The sequence below is a fragment of the Condylostylus longicornis genome, unplaced genomic scaffold (genome assembly GCF_029603195.1).
Source record: "Condylostylus longicornis isolate FDR11 unplaced genomic scaffold, ASM2960319v2 ptg000004l, whole genome shotgun sequence".
NCBI lineage: Eukaryota > Metazoa > Arthropoda > Insecta > Diptera > Dolichopodidae > Condylostylus > Condylostylus longicornis.
The window spans coordinates 19,100,789-19,126,411 of record NW_026577973.1 but is presented as its reverse complement, the minus strand read 5'-3'; the positions used below and the strand labels follow the sequence as shown (position 1 = coordinate 19,126,411).

The following is a 25,623-nucleotide window of genomic DNA, read 5'->3' as shown; positions in this document are numbered from 1 at the left end:
AAGATTCTGCAACAACCAAAACGCAATTTCAATGTAAATAGGACGGTTATGATTGTCGTTGGCATTTTGGCAGAAAGCTTAAAAAGTTGGTTATCTATTTTAAGGAAATTTCGAAAAGCTATAATTTTACATGACCCTGAAAAAATCTTTTGGTTGCAAAAAAAAAAGAAAAATTTACTACAAAGTTCGTTGCATACTTTTCGCATAGCTTATTGTATCAGATTTTCAGTCAATTTAATTTTCATAAAAGTACCGTTATATCTTACACAACCAAAGTTTTTAACAATTTTTTTGACAATGTCAGAACAAAAAATTTCCTTCTAGCGGCTCTAGTTTCTAAACCGGTTCTGAGGCAGGCACTGTGGAACATTTTTTTTTTTCTTACACATGAAGATCTATACGGTGGTATAACGAGACTACAAGGACAAACACTTACAATATTTTAATTGAAAAACGAAGTACTATAAAAATGACATTAGAGATTTCTTGAAAAGGTGGGAAAAATCGATATTTGTTAATGCTTTATTTGAAATAGATTAACAAATCTTCAATTGACAAAATCCGTTATAAAGAGAGAAAATTATTGTCTAAATTTATGTTAAGCTGTAGATTCTTTTTTTTTTGTCATCTAAACACGATTAAAACGGATTATACATACATACTTATTAGTGACTATTTCATTACACGTTTATCATTGTTTAGCAAATTCCTTTAATACTTTTTATTTGATTTTCCAAATCAAAATCTTTCTGACTTCGAATTTAATAAATTCCCCACAGCTTCTTCGCTCTTGCTTATTAAATTTTTGTAAAATTTACATCATCGTTTTTCTTTTAAAGGATCGATCGTGGTTTCCTCTACATTTTTCTCTGCTTCTGATAAATGTGATAATGATAATAAATTTTTGGTTGTTGGAGCAGTAGAAACTTTGTAAAAAGTATCAAAATATTCCAAAATAATCCTATTGCTACCAGACTTCTATTATATGCGTTGACTCTTTTATAAGAGGTTAACAAAAATTTAGTGAATTTCTTCATTCATACTTGAAAAAGTAAATATTACAAATTTGAATCACAATTTTTTATTTTCTGCAAAGAAGTCATCTTTTTCTCCCTTACTGGTATTCATGAACGAACTGGTATTCATGACACTAGCGTCAAACCTTACAATCAAAATTGCTGAAAATTTAGCACCTACTAAGTTAAGTTACTTGAATCATCACAAATACTCAACCTATAATTAAGCTACCCTGATGTTTGTTTTACTTTACCCTAATTGCGATTTCTCAGAAATTTTTAAAAATGCACATACTCTGGTAATTTAACAAATATAAAGAAAATTAAGGTGAATATTTGTATTCAGAGATGAGCGAACATTGGCTTAAGATAGTTTGTTAGCTATTTTCCTAATTAAATAAAATGTAATTTATTTCATACTATACTTATTTCAGGTCTAACAAATTAATTCAAATTGGGCCCCACTAATAATAATGTTTTAATTTTCAAATTTTAATTGGAATATTAAAATTAATGCACAAGAAATGTCGAGGGATAGTGGTGGGCCAAAAATTTTGCAATATCTTATTTATGAAAGCTTGCCAAAAACTTTAAGACCTTGTGATGAACAAAAATTTGAATTATATCGTATGTGAAATAGATGTGAAATAGGCTTAAATTAATTACGAAAACTACTTACTAAAATGGGGGCTGTTTATCTACAACCGTATTTATCGTATAAGTGAATTAAATTGAACAGCTATATTTACAGGAAGTAAAATTATAGAATGCATTAACTTTTATATTTTAGAATATATCTTTTATCAATAAGGCTTGAAAACATCATAAAAATTTTATTACGATACTAATTGCATTAATCTAAAATTTTAAACAACATTTTCCGGCTTTTTATCATATATAAGGAATATGCAATGACACCAAACACTAAAACACAATTTCGTTAAGTTAGCACAGAGCTGATGAAAATATCCAAATTTTATATTTTCAATTTTTTTGTCGAAACAAAAGAGCATCTTGCAAAATAATGAAAATGAAATTAAATTACATACTAATTGTTCTTTTAATTATTAAATTTAACAAAGTTTTAACTGGTTCTGTGAACGCTTTAATTGTAACAGAAGAACGCAAAAATGAAATAACTATTGAACCTAAATTTGGTTTTTTGGTAAAATATTGTTTTTAAAATGTGTTTCAAGTTAAATAAAATAAATTTTATAATTACAAACAAAAAAAATCTAGGGGTCCTTTTTTGATTACATTTTTGGTGATGATGACGATGACGATGAAGATGATAATGATGAGAGCTACAAACCAATAGGTAAGTTTATTAGGAATTATTCTTATTGATTAGCTTTTCGTGTAATTTTTTTTAATTTTTATACAGAAATAAATTGCCATCCTCCATATTGTCATTTCATTCCACCATCAAAGCCAAGTACAAAGGATGCAGACTCACCAACTTCAGAAAAACCGATGCAAACTTCAGAATCAGCAACATCAGAAACTCCAGCGGGTAACGGAGAAGGAGGAGAGGCTGCTGAAATGTGATGAATCACAGTAGATACAGCAAATGAACTTGGGCAAATAATTGAATAATATGAATAAATTGATATTAAATTTTTACAAAATATGGAGGAATGTCAAATATTGTAATACCAAATAAATTTATTATTATTACACTTTAAATATGCTACGTATAATTTAAGAAAAGGTTTTAAAGGTCAAATTTTACTTCACAAGCTTTCTCCTTATCCTAACACTTTAAAAGTCATTTAAAATTTTTACAAAAATTCATAAATTACAATTTTATCAAATTTTATTCGATGTTGTAAATGAAATATTCTATTTATCTATGTGTGCTCTCCAATTATTCTATTTTATAGCTATTTAAAATGCATTTTTTTTTTAGAAGAGCGTAAAAAATTTTAATTAAAACTTGAAGGTAAAATAATAATTGTAAAATAAAACTTCCGCGCATTAGTTTTCCTTACAGTGAAAAATGTTATTATATATATAAAAGGAAATTATGCTAATGGCGTAGTCTCAGTAAGACACAACATATTTTAAATTATTTCTGTTATAGTTGAAAAGTTTTCGAAATGAGATTTTCGATAGTCGTTATAACAGTTTTAATCTGTTTTAATAATTTGGCTATAAATTGTTTTCATTTAAATTTATTAAATGTTGCCGAAGTTCGAGATAATAATTTTTACAATACTGCAAGGCAATTTGTAAGTTTATGTATTATTTTTCAAATACATTTATATTCCATTTTTAGAATAAAACACCAACATGAAATATTTAAAGAATGATAAAATGTAATGCGTGCTTTCATCTACTCCAGTGTAAGCTGGTCAGAAAGATTTCAATACATGGATTGTATAAAGCTATTCGTTAACTAATTTTCATATTAAATTCATTATTTTTAAATGAATCCTAACATTTTCCTAAAAATGTTGCCTCTTTTTGAATTATTGCCGTTTCCAGTCATGACTTTAGCTCATTTTATTAAGAATAAAAATTAGGAATAATCTCAAAATAAGGCAATTTTCTCTTATCAGAAAATTGTTAGTAAACTTCAAAATTAAAAGTCTAGAATTCTAAATTGTTGATATTTAGTAGGTGTCATACACTTTTAAATTCGATTTATTTTAAATGGAGATGGTACCCACATACAAAGCTTACTTAATGGGTAAGTCAAATGGCTATCCTTTGAATAATGAGTTTAAAAAATTAACACTTTTAATATTTGGTTGTGTAAAGTGCAGTGGTGGAAAAGCGTTTAGTAGCACAATCGTATTAATATTTAATTCAATATTTAAAAAAAAATATTTTTTAAAATTTAGAAGAAAAATTCGTATTTTACATTGCTTTAGGAGTTAAATTCTTTTTTAAATAATTAATCTTGTAGGGATTTTTAAATTCTTTGGCTGATTTTGTGCTAGACCTTTTTGGTTATGATGAAACATCCAGCGAAGAAGATTTGGGAATTGGTTAGTTGCTACATTTTTTTAATATTACATATATTACTTAAGAAACTGAAAAATAATTTTTAATAGAGCTTAATTGCGTTCCTCCATATTGTTTGCTAACTTACATCTCTTCAACTAATTCGACGACAAATAGACCAACAACAAAATCTAATTCAAGTAGCAGAGAACGAAACACTGTTGCCACAGAGATAGTTTCAAGTGCGACTCCAATAAGCACAAGTACAGCAATTTCAACTAGCAGTTCAAGATCTACTACAAAAAAAATTATGACTAGTGCAATAGTTCAAGTAACAACTCCTAAAAAAATACCATCTTTAAATACCAGACACACAAGTTCAACATCAACTTCAAGCACTACTAAAAGTATTCTGACTACTTTATTTACACACTCTCCAGTAAATGAAAAGTCGAAAAATTCAACAGATGCCACTGTAATAAATAAAGAAAATTCAATGGCATCTACTCCGGCCACAAGAGTTAATGCAAAGAGCTCAGAAGGGGAAACGAAATCACCAATGGATAATAGTTCGCCAGTAACTACAAGTAGTACTACTGAAACTACTGAAACAATAGTAAAAAGAACTGCTAATTCAAATAAATCAACAGTGGAAACGACAACAGTATTAAATTCTAGTGAAAACTCCACTACAACCGCAGAAGAGACAACTAGTGCTAATTCAACTACTGTTAAATCTTGAACCTCCATTATATTATTAGCAGTTACCTATTGAAATTTTTAACAATTATGAATTTTCAATTAAGAATTTAAAGTAAATGGTTAGTAAACCAATAAAATAAATAATAATTATATAACAGAGTAAATTTCATACATATATAAAATTATATAAAAAGTTAAATTAAATTTGCTTTGTATAAGAGCAAAATGTAAAATTTGTGTTGATCGCTATACTTACGTACTTTTAAGCTCCTAAAACCTTCAAAATCTAAAAATGAGAATTGTGTCAATTTTTTATTAATTTTATTATTTATAAGCATTTAGTATTAATATATTTATAAGTTTTATACTATTTAACAATTAAAGTACAAATAATGCTGACTTGGCAAGTTTAAATTCATTACATAATTTAACCAATATTATTTTGACGAAATAATTATGACTAATAATAATATTAAAAGGTTTTACTTAAAAAAACAACAAATAGGAAAAAGAGGTACCTAATAAAGATAATCTTGTAAACTGCTTAAATTTATGTTATCATTAAATAAAAATTAAATTAAAGTGTAAAGTTATGATAAAATTACAAAAAAAAATCATTTATATTCATAAACCAGTCGCACTAGCTAAACTTCCATGATGATGCATTGCACCGGCATTTTGAAAATACATGTAGTAATTATACGGCTGTTGAGCAACAGCAGCAGCATTTGATGTATCTTCCATAATTTGTTGTGGTGTTATTGGTGATGATGGTATTGACATACTCATACCACTAGTTGGCGAACCACCACATGGACCAGTGCCATTTCTTAACGCAGCCACCGCTGCTGCTTGATGATGAACATTTGCTAATATATCAGTTACAGAATGAGAAGATGGCCAACACGGATGGGTATGCGGATGTGCGTGTGGATGCGTATGTGGATGAGTGTGAGAATGAGTTGCATGTGAATGTGACATAGACGGCCCTCTCAATGGTGTTTGGGGCGGTGATGGACTATTACATTGTTCCGTTTTCATGCTATACGTATATGGAGGATAAATTGAATTATATATTGGATGATGCGATGTCGTATTTGTATTTGTATGATGTGTTGCATGAGATAGATTTCCCAATTTATTACGTAATATTCTAGATATTGAACTGACACTTGGCACATTACTTTTATCGCAAATACCTTCAGCTAATAATCGATCACGTATTTCCCATGCAAATATTCCCGGATCTTTTTGTTTTAGATTTCTTATATAATTAACAACTTTTGGTGTCGTTACACGTGGTTTTGAACCACCTATTGCACCTGGTAATATTGATCCAGTCTCATGATACCTAGCTAATATTTTGGATACACAACCATGTGAAACGCGTAATTGACGTGATATATCACATGGTCGAATTCCGAGACGTGCTAATTCTACTATACGTAAACGTGTTGCATTTGGTAAAGGCCGACCGTTTACAAAAACTCCTCCTAACTGATTCACCTCACCGTATTGTTGTTGATTATCTGTAAAATGAAATAAAAAAATGACACGTTAAAACACTCGGCTCATTATTAATTTGCATAATGTATATGTATATATTATAAGATTTTGAATAAGAAATAAATTTGCTCTTATGATTAAAAATATATTAAAAAACGAATTATTTTATGTTTGCTCCTCTAAAATTCCCACATCTACATACACATATAATACATGTTTGCAATTTTATTTAAAAACTTAATTTTATATCATACATCATTCTTTTTGTATTACAGATTTTGTTTTTAATTAATATTAGCAATAATGTAAAACAACTTGTAAAACTGTGAAATATATACTTCATTTTCTTATTTGATTTCTTTTTTATTTTTGAAACGATTTCCCAAAAAAAAATGCATAACACATTGCATTCAACTTATTAATTTGCTAATGAACACACAATCCAACTGTAGTGTTGAAGCGCAACAAAAACTAACACAACAAAACAAAACAAAAATGTCATATCTTATTTCGAATCCTTAAGTGACTGATTAGGCGAAACTTGTTACATAAATAGGGCCGCCGTTTGTTCAAGAAATCAAAAATTTCAATTTAAAAAATATCATTTTTAGACGAAACAATTTTTCATGTTTTGAATTTTTATTTTATTTTTAAGTGAACATTTTAAATTTTTATAGAAATTCCAAAAGCAAACCATATTGAAATGTATCTCTATACAATAGAATTCTATCTTTTAATTTTTAAGCATGTTATAACTATAAATTTTTTAGTTTCCTAGAACGTAATAAAAATAAGAAAATTTGGAGATTAATATTAATTGAAGAGATAAGTGGACAAATTGGGTTAACTAATGGAAAAATGTGTAAAAATGCAAATGTAAGTTAACCCTCTTGTCCACTTACCTCTTCAATTGTTATACTGAAATGAAGGAGAATTACTTGTAACATCTATAGAAACTATAGAAGTCGCAATATCAAATAATCCTCATTTTGGAATAATTAACATAGAAAAAAAAGATAATATTATAAAATCGGTGACAATTTAACATAAGCCACTTTAACATATAATTGTCCTCAAAAGTATAACGTATTATATTTTTAGTTAGTTATAAATTATGTAAGCAGTAGCTTCATAAGCGATGTGAGACGAACCTATGATGTATGGTTGCTGTAGTTTTCTGTATATACTATTCTTAAACATGTTTAACGATTAACGATATAAGTTTAACGATTTGCATTAAAAGGTATAAAATATTGTTTGCGCCTAAATTTAGGCAATTATTTTAAATGTCATTGATTTAAGTATGATATTTTAAAAACGTTTCTCCTAAGGTAGAAATTATATAAGAAAATATATTAAATTTATCTTGTGAATGAAAAATTATTTGACAAGTTTAAGAAAATATCGAAGAAGAAAAGCAAATAAAAATTTTAGAGCTTAAAAAATTTAATCATCTTTTTAAATCTAATTTCAATAATTTATTGATTTCAAAATAAGTCTAATTCTTCTTGAAATTTGGGAAGAATTTTGTATGAAATGTCTTGTGTTCATTCAAATAAAAATTTTGAGAAGAAATCCTTCCATTTTAATTTATGATTTACATTAAAAGACCACCCAAAAATTTATCTAATAATCTTGAATTGATATTCATATTTCTTATTAGTTTCCTTAGTACACGATATACCTAATTACACAATGTTATATGTATATATGTATGTAATTGAAAAATTTATATTTTTTTTATAATTATGTATTAACATATTTCGAATTTAATATCTACAAAGAATTCACAAAATAAATACTGTAATAAATACCTTTAAAATGCGAAAATTGCACGTTTTTACATTATTCATTCAAGTTTTCAAAGTAAAATTGAAATATTTTGAAAATCGTATTTTCCACGGATATTTAAAAATACTTTTCGAATTTCTTTTTAAAATTTTTTCTATCGTATGCACCAGTATATTTGAGTATATATAAATATACAATTAAAAATGTTCAGAAAATTAAAAAAAGAAAAATTTTAAAAAAATTTTTCTGTATTTTTTACATTTTATAAGGAGCCGGGATATAATAAGAAAAATTAAAGTTAAATATTCGCCCTCAAAAGTAATCTATTAAGTTAAGGGTAAAGTGTACAAATGTGCAAAATTCATGAAATATTCTTTCTGTTTATTTTTTGTACCGACCGTATTACGGACAATAAAAAAGGTATTGTGTTCAAATTACAATCAAATATTTATGTATTTTCCAAAGCAATTTAATGATAAAATCAGGCAAGGGAATTTAAAGAAAAAAAAAACAAAATTTCATAAAAATTGATGTCTGAGTCAACTTTTGGAATACAAATATATTCGGCTGTATTTCTAAAATAATAAATTTTTCTTGATATTTTGTATTTCAGGTATCTTTATCGTTCAAATGAACTACAAGGCTTTTTTTGAATAAATTGATCCGGAAAGTGAAGTTTTGACTGGAAAGCAATTGAATGGAAAGTGAACCAGATAAATTTACTTTCAGATATATTGTAAATGAATCATGACATTATACGTTTAAAAAGTGTGAATGGTATGTACTTGTTCGTACTTAATATTATTATTAAAATATGAAATTAATCGCTCATGTGCTGTTCACATCAGCATAATTTTCTTTTGCATGAAAAATGTTTGTGTTTTTTTTAAGTTTTGCTTTTTGATTTAATGCTTTTAAGATTAAATAAATCACATGTATTCAAACATAAATACATACATAAATTTGGAAAATATTTTCACATATAATGTAGGTATGTTTATGTACATAAATGCAAGAACCACTGCGCTACTGTCTGTGATTTAAAATTTTAATTTATAAATGACAAAATAAAAAAAGGAAAAAATTACACCGTAATATGAATAGACTACAATTGAGCATTATTTGAGGCTAAAAATTTATTAAAAAGTTTTTTTTTTTGGCAAGTAATATAAATTCAAGCTGATTATGTTATACTAAAATCATGATGACCATTTAAAATTGCGAGGAATTCATAAAATTATAGCAAAAATTTAGTATAGATTCTATAATAAATCTAAAAAAATTTAATAGAAAAAAAAATGCGAACAGGACAATTACGATTCAAAAAAATATTTGACAATTGTAATTTAAATAGCATGAAAACTTATTTTTAGTCAAATGAATGTTTATGCACCATAAAAAATTGAATATATGAGATATATTAAGTCATTTTACAAGACATGTCTATTGTGTAAGTTTGTAACAATTTGTTGAGACGATTAATTATTTGTCTTATTCTCCTATTTGTATAGTATGAATGCTAAACTAAATGAACGTATGATTGTAGTAATTTAAAGATATAATCTGCGTGTATCAGTAAATGAAACAATTTTCGAAATTAAGTAATATTCAAAATTTTCGATTTAAGTAACTATGCAAAAATAATTATTTTTTATACCAAAATTTTGCTTTAATTTATGGAATTGTTGATGAAAACAACTTGCGATATACTTAACAACGCTAAAATTTTGAGTTCACATATCGATGGAATTCGAACACAAATATGAGAAACTTCTTGATTAATTAATGATGAAATTCCTTGAACTGATTTTCTGTTTGAAAATATTTACTTTCGATTTAAATATGGAACGTACTTTTTCTCAAGAGTTTTAGCATTATACTTTATTACAATTTTTTTAAAAGTTAGAAAGTGAAGTTTTCGATTTATGTATGTATGTATGTATAAATGTACATACATAAATTTTGTGAACTAATAACATTTTTCCTATTAATATTTGAAAATCATCCTTATCCGCAAATTTATCCTCGTTATATTACTTATTTTTGTCTGTTATAATAAAATATTTTATAAGTATACATACATATCTATAAATATATGCATATCTATACACATGCACCTATAATTAAGAATGGATACAACATACATAACGTCATATCCTTTTCCTTTCAACTAAAATTCGTGAAAAAATAAAAAAAAATTGAAGTTTTTAAAAAGCTTATTTTATTTATTAAAAAATAAAAATTGCTAACGTTTACGTAAAAACATTAATGCTGATCATACAAAGCTTTTGAAAGCTCTCTCTCAGAAAGGCATTTTGCAAAGCTAATTTTAATGACGAGGTGGCCGAGTGGTTAAGGCGTTGGACTGCTAATCCAATGTGCTCTGCACGCGTGGGTTCGAATCCCATCCTCGTCGAATTTTTTTTTCTTGTTTTTTTTTTTTTGTATAAAAGAAAGTTTTTTTCTAAATTATCACGAAATTTTAACGTACAATAAATTTTATTTGAGAATTGTTCATATTATGAATATTTCTTTATTTTACCAATATATGAACGACTTCATAGTAAATACATGCATGCATACATACATAGTATGTGTGTATATTAAAAAAGATTTCATATTATTTACTACAGTTTACTATACCATTGAAAGGAAATTAGAGGAAAAGGGAGTTTTAATAAAAGCACTCGTGTGTAGTATAATTGTAAAACAAGCAATTTAAAACCAACGGAACAAAAAATAACGATGATTAAAAATAATTCTGGGAAATTGTTGAATACAATACAGAGACTTGTACTACAAAATCATGATAAGTTTCAAAAGAAAAAAAATAAATATTTTTAAATTTCTTGAATGTATGTACATTATGTACATTATGTAGTAAAGTTAGTATATAAAATTATAAATGTGTAATTTATATTATGTGAGTTTTATTTTCCTAAGAACAAAATCTTTCGAAAATCAAATCGAAAAGTGTTATACACATTTTAAATGCTACTGTTACTTACAATGTTTTAAATACCCAATGCCATAATTAAAAAGAAAGAAAAATATTTTTGTAATTCGGAAAATTTTATAAACTCATAATTCTTTTAAGCAGCTTCCAATAAAATTGGAAAAAATGCTAATTAGTTTCATTCTGTGCGTCTGCTTATTCGTTTGTCTATAAGTCTATTTACAAAAATTTTACACACAGGAAGCTGAAATGTTTGTATACAGATGGATTTTTCAAAGAAACTCAATTCCCTTTGTCAGTTTTTACCCTTTAAAGCCCTAAGAACACAATTTTTTGCCAATTTATTGTATTGAAACCAGAAACTTTGTTTAAATTTTGCAAACGCAGAAAAATGTGACTCGCATTTTATACGCGAAACAGCAAAGTCAAACATTAAAATGACAAAAATTAATAACAAAAACTGAGACAGCAGAGCATATTTCCCCGGGCACAACTTCTGTTGCGTTCATTCTGATTATATACAACAAATTCGGACCCTCTTATTCAAAAGCTGATAATACACATGAAAAATCCATAACATAATGAATATGTACTTTCTTTGTAACATAATATTCTCTTTTTCTTGTGTTTTCTTATAGAAAACTTCTATATTTATGTTTTATTGCGATTATAAAAAATTGCTTAGATTTAATATAGAGATAAATTTGTGGATGTTTTCAGATTAAGTGCAAAGATTTCTAATAAGTTTGTAAAACATAATATGTAAATTAAATTCTGGTTTAATTATATTTGTTCTAAAGGGGCTGGCGCTCATTTTTCTTAGAAAGAGTTCATAGGATTACAACTGTTTCATATTTAATTTATAAAACGCTTCCTATTATTTCCTTAAGAAAAGATGAAAACGTATATAAAAAAATAAGTGTGTAAGTACATATTATTATGAATTTACATACATATATGTATATAAATTATTATTCGCTTAACGATAATTTAATTTGACTTCATGAAATTTCAATTTGATTTCTTTAAAATTCTATGTAAAAAAAATATATTTAATACAAAAATATTGAAAAATTAAAATAAATTAACTATCATGTAAAAATAGTGTAAAATCAGTTATTCTATATGAACCTCATATACATACATACATAAAATAAAAAAAAGGCTTCTATTAGCGAAATATTAAAGAAATGCTTAAGAATCAGCGGGTAAGAAGTAAAGACTTAAGATTATGCATTTAGTTTGTCGGTGTTGTAAATATTTTAATATTGATAAAATTTTTTAGGTATTTACCTAAAATTATGTGAATAAAACATAGTCAATAGTTTCCATTTCTAGTAAAAAATTAAAAATGTTTAAAGTGTAGGTAAATGTATAAAAATTTCTGTTTTCATGCAAATACACGCATTTAAGTATAACCAAAAAAGATGAAATTTCATTTGTGATAAATCGAAAAGTCTATTAAGTTTTCTTCCACGAATATCGATCCCTATATCAATGAACTTTTACCAGCAAGTACCAATACCAGAGGAGGATCACTTACTCGAAAGAAAATAGAGATACTTTAGTGTTACATAAGTGATCCGCGTTTTCACACTGATGTCCCAAAAGATTTTGCAATTCATCATGATAAAATATGCGAGATACCAAATAAATGGCCTTTATTTTCATCAACTCCAATTGAGCCAAACGAAGCAAATGGAAAGTTGATAAAATTATGATTTATTTAATACTATAAACACAAAGATAATAAATAATTCAATACACAACACAAGCATAATTTCCATAATAAATTATCATATTTTTTGTTTGTATTTCTATTCGTCGAATGTTAAAAACTGTCCAAGTTCGGTTAAAATATTGTTTTTCATTTTTGCGTTGAACATTCGCACATTGAGAAGAATAAGAACATTCTCACGATGTTTTAATAAGTTAATAAGTAACTGATCTTTCTTTTTATGAGTTTAGTTGAAGTTTCTGATCTTTTCTTTTGGCGTTTTAATTGTTTTAATAATTTTTTATAAGCATAATACTCATTATTTTTCAAATATAAAGTAAATACTTATAGAAATAGAATAAATGAAATATTATTCACCTCAACAGAAGGACTAGAAAGGTAATAATTTCAAAATTTTCATTTAAATACTAGTTAATATAAAGGTTTATGAATAATCCATTACTGTAATCAATTTGAAACCGCGTACATATGTTTAAATTAAATAGGTTCACAAATGTAGATTTGTGTTCTCTTAATTGCCATGAACAAGAAATCATATATCCTTTACGAAATTGTTTCAATTAAGTTTTAAAAATTGTTTAGTTAAAATTAACGGCACCCTTAAGAATTTTCTAACAAGATGTAGGACAAGAAAAAGTTTTAATCTTTAACCCCATAGGGTTAAAAATTTCTAAAGGACGCATTGTTACCCTTTGAACATACTTGTAAGTGGAAATAAATACATGTACTTAAAATACTCATTAGTTTAAATTTAATTCTGTAAAAAAAATATCATCAATATTTGACGCAAAAGTTTAGTTAAACTATATAGAAGATGTCTATAAATTTAATTATATTGTATTCCCCATTTTTACAATAAAATCATAAAATGTGGTTATGTTATGTGTGGCATGCGTTTAAAAAAAAATACATAAAAATTAATTTTATTTGAAAATGTTTACGATAATCACTTTGACATAATGAACCTAACAAATGACATATGTATGATAATGTCTTTTCATATTATTCAAGGTGCAATTTCCTTACGTTGTTGTTACATACAAAATGTACGTTTATTAATTTCTCCTACGCAACTCATACGCGTAAATAATATGTATGATGACTATTAGCTGTACATGTATTTAAGTTAAATAATGTCAAGACACAAATTATAATGACTATAAGAAAAGAATGTGTTAAACTGTCAACAGATAAATAAATAAATTATCATCAGTTTATAAAATACAAAATATATACAGTACATAAAATAATAAAAACAAAATGAAATAAGATACAAGAAAAGTCATTATGATATTTTGAAAATCTCATTACAAGAAAAACAAAAATAATTTTTACATTTATTAGAAGAGTCGAGGGAGTAAAATTTCAGTGATTTGATCTTTCTTTCTATTTTTCTCGTTCCACTTCATGTCTCTGACTCTCTTTCTCATTGTATATAATAAAATTAAATTTTAAAAATAAATCTTAAGAAAAAAAAATGTTTTTTTTTTTTTTATAAATTCATTTGTAGAAACATTAAATTCTTTTCCTTTCATATACATATATAATGGGAATGTGTGTAGGTATACTTATGTACGTATTAAAATCAAAATGATTTTGGGTAAGATGTAAGAAACTGAATATGAAGGTATTTCAGTGGTAAAAGACATCACGTTTTTGGAATACGAATATATAAATATACATATAGATGTACATATGTATATGTACATATACATCATGATATATGTCAAAAAATTGTATAAATACGATATAATGAAAATTGCAACCACAGATATTTAATGTAATTGATGTCGCCGCAAATCTGTCCAAATTGATTTATGAGATGATTTATAAATAATATAAAAAAAGACTGCTATGTGTTTAGGTAGGTATAAATGTAAGTATTTACCGAATTTAAAATGAAATGTGAAAGAGATTAATATAATATTAAAGGATTATGTTTGGGATAATAAATAATAATAAAAATTTAAATACATATCCTTTACAATTAGGAAAAGTTTAGCTGATTTTTAGAATTAATAGACTCAAAATAATTTTATAACAGGAGTTAAAATTAAATTTTTAATAAATGATAAAAGTTAGAAACAAAAAAGTGTGCATTTTTGATATAAAGTTGATTTTTAAAATTTTGGTACTTTTTTATATATAAAATAGTTTTATGAATGGTTCGTGATACTAATAAATTCAGGAGAGAATTCAGCCATTAGTAGGAAATTAATCGAAAAAAATTGATTTGATATTTTTAATTGACTTAATTGTCATGGTCTATCGATTATATTAGTTCTTTCACCATATGCGTAATTGAGAGACCGCGCATTGTTGGAAAATTTGGTTTAAAAAAAAGCTTGCCTTGTTTACAAAATTTTTATTAACACACTTTGTTGTTTTTCGAATTGAAGAATGTTTTCTTTGTTTTGAAATATTTGAAAATAAAAATTGGGATCCGGGAATACTATTAATATTTTTTGTAATATAATATAATTAATAGTTAATATATTTAATCTTCTCGAAAAATTTTTTGAAAATAATCACTTTCAGTTAGTTTCTTTATTTTCTAAAACCGCATTTTTTCACGTCTTTTCACGTCACTTTGAAAATTACTCTATTATTAGTGAAGACTCCTAAAGAAAAGTCGTTGGTAACATTACAGTAAATGGAGTTTGATTTTTCTAACAAAAATCCGTGCAGCTGAGAGAAACTTCTCCAATATATATTCAAAATCGATCATTTTAATTACATGTATTTCCTTGTTTAAATTATAATATTCAAAGAGAAAAAAGTACACCAGCATGTTCGGTTATCAAGGAACATTTACCAAAAACATTACATGTAATAAGAAAGATCAAATGATGGCAATGATAGAAAAATGTCTCTGAATAATAGAAAAATATAATAAAATATTTGTTAGCTATACTTTTCTAGCTTATTGACTTTCTTGAAACTAAAATGAAACTTAAAATTTTTTTCAAGGAAATTTATGCATTTTTGTGCAACACTTTGCTTACGTTATCAAGAAAATACTTTGTTATTCTGATAACATTTTTCTTAAATTGTAATTTTTTAAAACGATAATAGTTATTGTTTTTTGCTTAACCTGTGACAAGCCTTCTTAGTAATAGAAGAAATACCATGAATACGTATATTTGGTTCTACATGTAAGTTTTTGTTAATATAAGTTGTCTATGCTTTAAATTTTTAAACACGTGCATAGTAAAGGTTCACATAATATGCAAATTGTAATAATTGGTTTACTTTATTTCCAAATCACGAGATGTTATACAAAAATGAACATGAATGTTATTGCAAAGCTTATAACAATAACAACCTTACATGAATTAATTTAATTATAAACCTTATGTCAGTGATCGCTGCAAAAAATTAGTATTATTAACATAGGAGTGCACAATTTTTTCAACGCCACCCATACAAATATTCACTTTAAAATAAACTTCAAATTTTCAGATACACAGTGTGCGTTTATGAAATGCATATATAAATATACTTATTATACAATAGGTAAAATAAATAATTTACTTTTCTGAAATATCTGCATAATATCCTTTTTCAATTTACAAAATGTATGCCTACTTGTTACAGAATTTATGCAAAATTAAATGGCTATTTTATACAATATAAATTAGTGTACATGAATACAATGTACATACATGTACGAGTATATTATAAATGTAAAGAATTTTTGCAATTAAATAAAAAACAGATTTTTTTTTCATTTATAATTTCATCTATATATAATATTATGTACATATGTAAAATAATATATATATAAATATATACAATATTTTCTGCATTTTCTTGAAATTAATTTGTTACTTCTCTAAATCGAAATAATTTTTTGTTAAGCCATCCTTGGCACAAAATCATAGAATCATGGCGGATGGCAATAAATTATTTTCAAAATATTGTTAATATTTTGTGTTTTCTTTTTTTTCCAATTATTTTTTCTATTAAGTTAAAAAGATAAATACGTACATAATGTGGATAATGTAGGAAACTAAGTTTAATTAAATATTATAAAATTAAAAAAAAAATTCTAATGTGTGCGCAAAGTATTTTTTTTATTTTTAATGCATTTGAGTACCAACACATAATTTTATCATTTTGATATCGTTACGCTAATTGACTATAAATTTGGTATTTTATTTTCTTTCGCATATAAAACAAAAAATTTTTTTGAAAATTTGGGTAGTTTTTTGAAGCAGAATAGCTATATGTACAAATAGAACTTGAAATGGTAATTAACAAATTAAAAAAAATAATTTTAATTAATATTTTGTTTAATTTATGGGAAGACCAATATTTTACAAATGGTATTTTTGCATATAAAAATTATTTTGGATTTCGTTTTTCGGGTCAATTTTTTGATTGTTGCTGGCCGTTCAAGACAAACAATATAGACCAAGATATAGCTTGGTCTATTAAATTGAATAAATTAGTGACTTAGCAATTGTCTATTGTCTATCTCTCAATTATTCGCTATAAAGGAAATAATCGAATGACATCAAACCGCACGATTTTAGAGTTTCTCAACAGGTCTATGAATCGAAATCAACTTGTCTATTAAACTTTTATGACCTATATTGAATTTTAAGCGACATTCAATCTGATTTTCAGAGAAATAGTGTGTAACAGTGATAGAAATTATACCATTAGCGTATAAACCACGAACAATGTACTTTTCTGAAAGTAAAGGGGAACTTTTGTAGCGTCTTTTGCAAGTTTCCTCGTTAAGAAACGAGTTAAGAAAAAGTGAGCATTATTATGAAGTACAAGTTTGTAATACAAAGCAATCTGGCAAATTGACAACTAATTATCAAAGTAAGTATAGACAATTTATGTTGTTGTTCACGTGCGAGTCTGTCAATGAAGATTTTCAAAATTAAAATGAAAAATTAATTTCAAAACTTGAGCATGTTATAATTGATTCGGTAATTAATCCTATCAAAAATAAAAGAAAAACCCGATTTTTAAAAATAACTGAGTAAACGAAAAAAATTATAGTAATTTAGAGTGTTTGAAATTGTTCACAGCAGTTTGAATTGTTGTAATTTTCACAAACTAACTCCGTTTTATCTTATCAAGATATTTGACGAATTTCCTTTAAGATCAGAAATCAACATTTATAGCCTTAAGCAAAAGAATGTGCTCTTAATTAGGAACAAAATAATTAAATGTTAATGTTGCTGTGAACAATATTAATTTATTGCTTTTTTAATCAATGCTTAATACAATGAATCATTTCTAAAAGTGAGTAACAAAAAATTTTACTCAAATTTTAATTTAAGTTTTACTCAAAGTGTGGCGTTAACTCATCTTTTCGAATGTTAATCATTTTTAAAAAAATTGCGGTTCTTAAATTCGGAACTAGTTATTGTGCTTTGAATAACTCTGAACTACTACGTGTGTAAAGCACATAATGCAAAAGAAATTTGGAGAAAAGAAATTTAATTCAACATAATGGAGTAACAATTTTTATCAATATTAATATACGAAACCCTTATTTAATTTAATAAAATATGCATGTATGCATTCACCCATTACTCACCACTCTCGTTGTCTTATATTTTACTCATGTTTAGCTCATACGTATTATGTAGAGTAGAATATGTATTTTTTTTAATAATTGCCTTAATATTAATTTAAAATTATATTTTTTAATTTAAAATTATATTTTGCCTTAATATTATCCTTAATAATAAATTAAAATATTTTTGCTACTTATATACTCTAGCTAGAAGTATGGAATGCAAAAGAAACAACGATTAAAGTTAAAAAATAATATTTAACTATCATTAAAAAATTTGTTATCGAGCCTTTTTTTAGCGAAAACTTAAGGCTGTGCTTGCATTCGTTACACAAACAAAGCTTTTGCCTGATTCTGACTTGTTCGGCGCCCTATACGCATTTTCCAAAATGTGCGACCTCCCGCTTTCAAAACAATGAACAATATACAATAATTATTGCACATTGCGCAAAATAATTGTAGTACTGTGTCCCGGCGCCTATTGCATATGCTTAATTTTCATATATGGTATATCCGGCGATGACTCGGCATTCTACTAACATGCTCCGTTGGTACTATAAAAAGAAATCATAAAAGATCAGGTGAACGAAACCCCAAGTTAGATAGTTAGACAGTTAGTGACAATATAATTTGAAATGTGAGTAACACATTTGCGATATAACATCTTTTACTAAGTGTATGTAAGTTAATTAATTTGTGTCTGCGTTCATATAGACGAAGGGCAGTAGGGTCGTTCGAAGAAAATAAATCTCAAAAAATTTTTTTGTATAGACTCAATTCGGTTAATATGGACACAATAGAAGGGTGACAAATAGCAACCCTGAAAAACATCAGTACGCATCAAATAGGTGATGAAATTTCTCATCAGGTGATGAAATTTCTTAACGACTCTGGCGTTTCTTGCCTGTGAGATATGGCTTACCCAGCACAAAAACTTAATAGGGAACCCCAAAATCTTCAAATTTATCACATCATTTGAAATTATGACAATGCTTTTAACTGATTGGGCGACTATTTTCAGAATATAATTATACTATATGATTAATATTTTATAGGGAAGTTTTTTTTTAATAATTTCATATTCACAATTCGCATTATTATTGCAACTAAATGGGACACAAACATATACACATAAGTAGTATTTTTTGGACGAATCACATCATTTAAAAACTGAAATGCATAATTTGATAAATATATTTCTTGCATAGTTATGGATGTTTATTAGTTCATGGTTCGCTACTTTTAATTTAAATAATTTATAAATTGTTCAAAAAAATTTGTTTTAATTTTTATATATTGCAAATATTTTAAATTAAAAAACATGTGTACATACATATATATAATAAATTTGTTAGTATGTAAAATTTTTCAAATATTTCATAAAATTTTTAATTTCATATATTTCTGTGTAATCCTATATACATACGAGTATATGCGTGTGCGAATGCATAATGTATGTGAAATATGTGTATATGCATACGGAAAATAAATTAAAGAATTTAATATTTATTTTTTTCCTTAAAATATAAAATTCTTTAAAGTAATTTATTTGTTTTTAGGAAGTTGGCTAACATAACAAAAAGTAATGTGTTCAGAAAATACAACCGGCCGAAGTGTGTATTTTCTTAACTATATAAATTACAATAAATATATAGAAAGTTAAATTAGCATAATTTGGCAAATAATTTTAGGGATTATTCTTTGATCAATTTCTAGCAAAAATTGAGGGAAAGGGTGCAAATATACTCGTTTTCGTGCTACAGCCTGTTCAAAAAAAGATACCAGATTTTTCCTGCACATACGCATAAGTAAATGCTTACAGCGTCGGAACCATGCATCATAAAGTAACCATTACTGGCTTGTTTTCCAAACAATTAATTGATCTTTATTTTTGGTCTGGCAATCAATTTGATTTGAGCCCCAGTTTTCGAGATCAACCTCGTTAAAGTCAGAATTTTTGTTTTTTTTTTAATTTTTTTTTAACAAACTCTGTAATTTTTTTGTTTGCTCCTATTGAAATAAGTCTAACAACCATTTTTCTCGTACATTTCAATCGGAATATAATCAGTTAGCTACACGTTCAATTTTATTTTGTAAAACTCTAAAAATTTCCAATGAGTAATATAGACAGAAAAGTCCCACGAAAAAGTCCTTAAAAAAACTGCTGGTCAAAGAATAACCCGTTTTCTTATTTCTTATACTTAATTAACTTCTGGAATATTTCTTATCATATTCAATTTAATATTTCATTCAGTTTAATTTTATTTATTTTAAAAGGATGTAAAAATTTAACACATACAAGTATAAGATTTACGATTTGAAAATAAAATTTATTTTTTTGTATTTAAATTTGAACTTTCTCAGTATTTCCACTTACAATATTTAATTAATGAACTTTTATAACTCATCAATTTCCTTTAATTAAAAATTTCACTATTTTATATTAAACTGTTAATCTTAACAGTATACATATATCGTTTTTACATTCTTCGAGATTCTTCTTACATTTAATATGGAAATAAAACTTAACAAAATTAGAAAACATTATTTTTTTAATTCACAATTGCAATGTAAATTTATGCGACACTGTTTTTACCTTTTTCAGTAGTGTTGAAAGATTTTTGCATATTCAAATTTGTAAATTGGAAATATTGTGTTTGTTATACGCGCTTGCAATTATTTACCTATGCGGATAAAAATAACTACAATGCACTCGTTTACGTATACGTTATACCCATATCACTATTATATAATATGTTTTATCAAAAAATCATTTTATTTTTTAATGGAAAAATTATTTTCAACATAAAGGTATAGGTACAAGTTTAAATACAATAATAATAATTATTGAATGCACGCTTTTCACTGCACTCTCGTTTACGAACAAACCGGACTCATAAATAATTTTCTTTTAAAAGTTATTAATTTTTGAATAAGCCTTCCGTAGCTCTACTTATTTTCACTATACTACTTCTCTATTGATTACTACTTCTCTATAGATATCCACTAATTCAAAATGTATTAAAGGCGATAGCGATTCTGTATATAAACTCTTGAATATTAATAAGAGAAATATCTAAGCTCTGACTAAATGCTATGTAAATATTAAATATAAAGCAAAATACTTGTAAATTAATATTTTGACATTTCTTTCTTTTACAATTCGCTTAAATTTTCTGCATTATTAATGTCTGTCCTACTGTCTACTTTTATACAAATCTAAAGTATAAAAATATATGTATTAAATAGTTATTTATCAATAAATTAATTAAACTAAATCCAATATCCTTTTTTGAAGTGCGTCAATTTTAGGAATATCTTTAAAACAAATAAAAACTGAAGTATATGTAGATTAACTCTTAAATTATAATTTTTTTAATTTTTATCAGAAAGTAAGTATCCAAAATATTTATTATTGAAAGAATGAGTGACTCATTACTCCATTTTATTAATTTTCATTAATCCTTTTGAAAATCATGCAATAGTACAAGTGTAGCTGTTGAAATTAAAATAACACATTTCTTATAGATGTTAATTCATGCATTTGTTAGTATGCTCCACAATTCATGCAATCCTCATTACCATTCTTATTTCGGTATTTCATATAGTGTAAAACCATTGAAATTTATGTGAATTATATTGTTTTGATGAAATTCTTTAAGACCCTCCAACAAGATCATATTATTTTATTCTTTTTTCATATTTCCTTCTTATTCATTTCTTCAAATGAAATTTTTCCAAACAGCTCTATGATTGAATGCATCTTTATACATTTTTATGTATAGAAATATATTAATTTGGTCAGCGTTTATGAAAAGTGAAGTAGCCGTTCATATATTTACAAATGATTTGATCCAAAATATTGAGTGATATAGTAGATATTTGCATGTATGTATGTAGATATATGAAATGTATGTACAATTATACATATTTTTGACAGAGGAATAATATTATATGGTAACCTTATAGTGATCATACCTTTTACAAATCTTTAGTTATGGTCTGTTCAATTTATTAAATTGGTAAACTAACAAATTTAAAATAAATAAAAGTGCGGCTACCGCTTTTATGACAAAATTTTTGTACAAATTTGAAATAAATTTTTTTTTATTATAGTGTGTATATGCGTTTTGATTATTCTTCTCTGCTTCTTCAATCTTCATCAGTTTAATATTGTTTGAATAGTAAACTCTCAAATAGATAAACTGCTTTTTCGGTGTTGCTGTTCTACAAAAAAAAAGGAAAAAAAACTCAAAACAAATTTAAAAACTAATAGAAAAAAAATTATTTGTGTACACTTTCATTAGCTATTAGTGCTTCTGGATTTTTCTGTTATTTTTGGATATAAAAAGTAAATAAATACTAACAAAAACAACGAAACGTCGTTTAAAATATCCGAAGTAAACTTTTGTTAAATATACAAGATGTTTCACTTTATCAATCCTAACTCAATTATCAAAATTAGGAGTTATAGTTCTGGCAGACATAAAATTTTTTAGTTTTGCAACTGTATGATTACTTATTTGTATTCCATAGGTTTATATTCAAAAAAAAAAATCTTAAAGTTACAGTAAAATTCTTATTTTGTAATCAAGATTTAATTTTAATGGGTGAACAAAATTTCATTTAAACTTACTAATTTAAGTTAAACACCTTATTCAGCTCAAATGTATGATACCCATACATATATAATAATATATATGTACATACATAAAGATAATTGTAAATCTATAATATAATTTTTAAAATTTCATAGCGAAGGAATATTTGTGTGCCATTCAATTGTATTGGTAATTCGAATTCAGTGTATACTTATGTTAAAATGAAATTTGTCAGAGTTCCAAATTTTTTCTAAAAGCCCTGCATAAAAGTGAGATTTTTTTGAAATTGAGCTCTTCATACTAATTATGAAACAGTGCTTTCTTTTAGATTAGGAAAAAATATCAAAAATTCATACATAAAATATAGTGTCATTAATTTTTAATAGACCAATACAAAGTCGCTTCGGAGACTTTACTAGCCAAAAATGAAATTATTAAAATGTTGAAAAATTATCTCACAAATGTTTTTCATATTTTTTTTTAAAAAGCATTCATTAAAGACAACACTCACACGTCGACTTATATTGAAAGTAAGTCTAATAGTTGTGCCTTAACATAGAGAAACATGCGACTGGTGAACTACAAATATCCGGTTAAATTAAAGCTTAATCTATATTAAAAAAAGTATGTCCAAAATCTATGTTATTTATTTTGTAGTGTTAATTTGTAGTAAATCAAAAATTTGAAATTGTTATTAAAAACACCCATACCTTTTTTTAAAATGAAATTAAAATTTAAAAGAGTCATTAAAATTACATAAGCAATCCAATATAGATTTTTTAGTCCATTAAAATAAAATATTCAATCTTAATGAATAAATGATTGACCAGAAATTGATATTTGCTAAAATTTTGTGTATTCCAATATGTTCGATGTATATGCGAACCTTTATGTATGTGCGAACTTCTTATTCGCATAATTTTCTTTATATTTACATATGAAGCTACATTTAGGTATATGGAATTATTTTAAAAACTCTGTAGGTTTACATATATTTATATACAAAAATTTTAACATTTAATTTTTTTTTTTGAAAAATGTTCAATTAACATAAACGTTTTAATTACTATTTTTTGCAGGATTTGAAAAGAGCTATTTTTGGCATGTGCCATATAGTGGAAATTTGGAAAAAAAAAATTTAAATAATTTCAATGACTAAATCTTTGAAAGAAATTAATTGATTCACCTGTTATTCATTTAGTTTTTGTGGCACAAAAGAAATATATACAAACATACATACATATATAGGTAAGAACGTTTAGACAAAAATATTCAATTAAATATTTTCTGAAGAGAAAGAAGAGATTAAAATTTTTCTGTTTTAATTTTGTCAATTAAATTTTAGTAAAACTTATACTAATTGCAATCATTAAAACAAAAGGCAAGATTATTGATATGAAAAATGTAGTGTTATTGTAAGGAATTTTACAATTTTAAAATAAAAATATAAGAATTATATGAGTTTAAGATTTAAAGTTTTAAGAATTAAAATTTTAATAACCTTAAAATTGCAGCAGTTAATAATGTTTTAATACACAATTTTTCACAGAAAAAAAGTCCTGACAGAAAACAAGTCAAGCAGAAATGTGTCTAATAATATCGTATTACTGTAATTTTGAAGTCGGGATTTAGAATATGTTTGTAAGCTTTCAAAATTTATATTAAAGTTAAATAAATTAGTATTATGATTATGACTAGATAAAGCAAAAACATATTATAAAAATGAAGATCGTATAGATTAATGCTATTATTTCCATGGTTAAAAATTATCTTAATATCGACTCCACGTTCAAACCTTCAACAGAGTAAATAGAATTCAAATGATTGAGCACATAATGGCACAGGTCTTATTGATTACAGTTCAAAGTAATAAATAAGTACTGAGATTTTATTAATATTTAAATTGAACTCGCTTTTTGAAAAAATGTTTTAACTACAGTAAAATTTTTAATTTTTCATGTAATAAAGAAATTGTTAAGTGTTGCTATAAAACTTGTACTTTACTTAATTAAAAATTATTGTTCTTATCAATATAATGACCACAATATTTAACATCAATCCAGTACGATTCAAACACTTTGTGTGGTTTATTTTACGCGTTCATTATATTCGAATATTTGTAAAAACAAATAGAATATTTCATAAAAAAGCACGAAAAAAAATAAAACAAAACAAAAATTCAATATTAAATGTTTACAAACCTCATTAACTTTTATAATACCATCTCATATTCTAATACAACGCCGCAATATTATTGAACAAAGAGAAGCGAAAGAGGTGCATTTAGATTCAATCCCTACATGTATATAGTTATGGTCTTATTTACTATAAAACAAAATATCGCAGTTCGTTGTGTTTTTTAATTTTTGTTTTTATTAAAGGTGATTCGACATCGAAAGGTAAATAAACAAAGTAGAATGTATAAAATAATAATATTGATGTCTGGTCTCAAAACTTCATTCGGAAGCTAAAGCAAAACAAAAAGGACAGAAAAAAATGAAAATCTAGAATTAAAATTAAAAAACAAATAAAGAATTGTGCATATGTACTTAGGACACAACGGTATACAATAACTTCAAAGAAGTTTTTATATGAAGAGAATAACTATAACATTAACTATTCTACAGACTGTTGTGATTTTTTAACTTCAAAATCGATTTTGATTTATAAACAAATTAAGTCTTTTATTTCTTAACATTACACGCGGATTCTTTTTTAACATCGATTATTTTCATTGCACTGCTTCGCTTCTTAGGAACAGAGTCCAATAAAAAATTCATTTTTAAAATTGATAAAATCATTTTTTTTAGAAAATTTTATGT

The 25,623-nt window shown here is 25.5% G+C and overlaps 3 protein-coding genes and 1 non-coding gene across 4 annotated transcripts in view; 3 read left to right on the top strand and 1 right to left on the bottom strand.

Moving 5' to 3' along the window:
• The first annotated feature begins 1,540 nt into the window (after nucleotides 1-1,540).
• LOC129613718 (uncharacterized) lies at nucleotides 1,541-2,702 on the top strand. Its single transcript, XM_055527905.1, has 4 exons — nucleotides 1,541-1,643; nucleotides 2,099-2,181; nucleotides 2,256-2,334; nucleotides 2,401-2,702. Exons 1-4 carry the CDS (start codon nucleotides 1,541-1,543, stop codon nucleotides 2,562-2,564), a joined length of 429 nt encoding a protein of 142 aa, XP_055383880.1. The 3' UTR covers nucleotides 2,565-2,702.
• Nucleotides 2,703-3,677: 975 nt separating this feature from the next.
• Nucleotides 3,678-4,707, top strand: LOC129613713 (uncharacterized). Its single transcript, XM_055527892.1, has 3 exons — nucleotides 3,678-3,812; nucleotides 3,928-4,009; nucleotides 4,076-4,707. Exons 1-3 carry the CDS (start codon nucleotides 3,678-3,680, stop codon nucleotides 4,705-4,707), a joined length of 849 nt encoding a protein of 282 aa, XP_055383867.1.
• Nucleotides 4,708-5,067: 360 nt separating this feature from the next.
• Nucleotides 5,068-25,623, bottom strand: part of LOC129611393 (paired box protein Pax-1) — a 39,278-nt gene continuing 18,722 nt past the window's right edge. The window contains exon 2 of the mRNA XM_055524532.1: nucleotides 5,068-6,196. Within this exon, the coding sequence (XP_055380507.1) occupies nucleotides 5,292-6,196 (905 nt within the window). The 3' untranslated portion in view covers nucleotides 5,068-5,291. The remainder of the gene's footprint in view (nucleotides 6,197-25,623) is intronic.
• Nucleotides 10,299-10,380, top strand: Trnas-gcu (transfer RNA serine (anticodon GCU)). Its single transcript has one exon. It is a non-coding gene; the product is annotated as a tRNA-Ser (tRNA).

Coding starts and splice junctions, on each gene's coding strand:
- LOC129613713 (XM_055527892.1), top strand. CDS start 3,678: ATGGTACCCACATACAAAGCTTACTTAATGGGTAAGTCAAATGGCTAT. Junction 3,813..3,927: donor AAGCGTTTAGTAGCACAATC/GTATTAATATTT, acceptor TTAATCTTGTAG/GGATTTTTAAATTCTTTGGC. Junction 4,010..4,075: donor CGAAGAAGATTTGGGAATTG/GTTAGTTGCTAC, acceptor AATTTTTAATAG/AGCTTAATTGCGTTCCTCCA.
- LOC129613718 (XM_055527905.1), top strand. CDS start 1,541: ATGTCGAGGGATAGTGGTGGGCCAAAAATTTTGCAATATCTTATTTAT. Junction 2,182..2,255: donor AACCTAAATTTGGTTTTTTG/GTAAAATATTGT, acceptor AAAAAAATCTAG/GGGTCCTTTTTTGATTACAT. Junction 2,335..2,400: donor TGAGAGCTACAAACCAATAG/GTAAGTTTATTA, acceptor ATTTTTATACAG/AAATAAATTGCCATCCTCCA.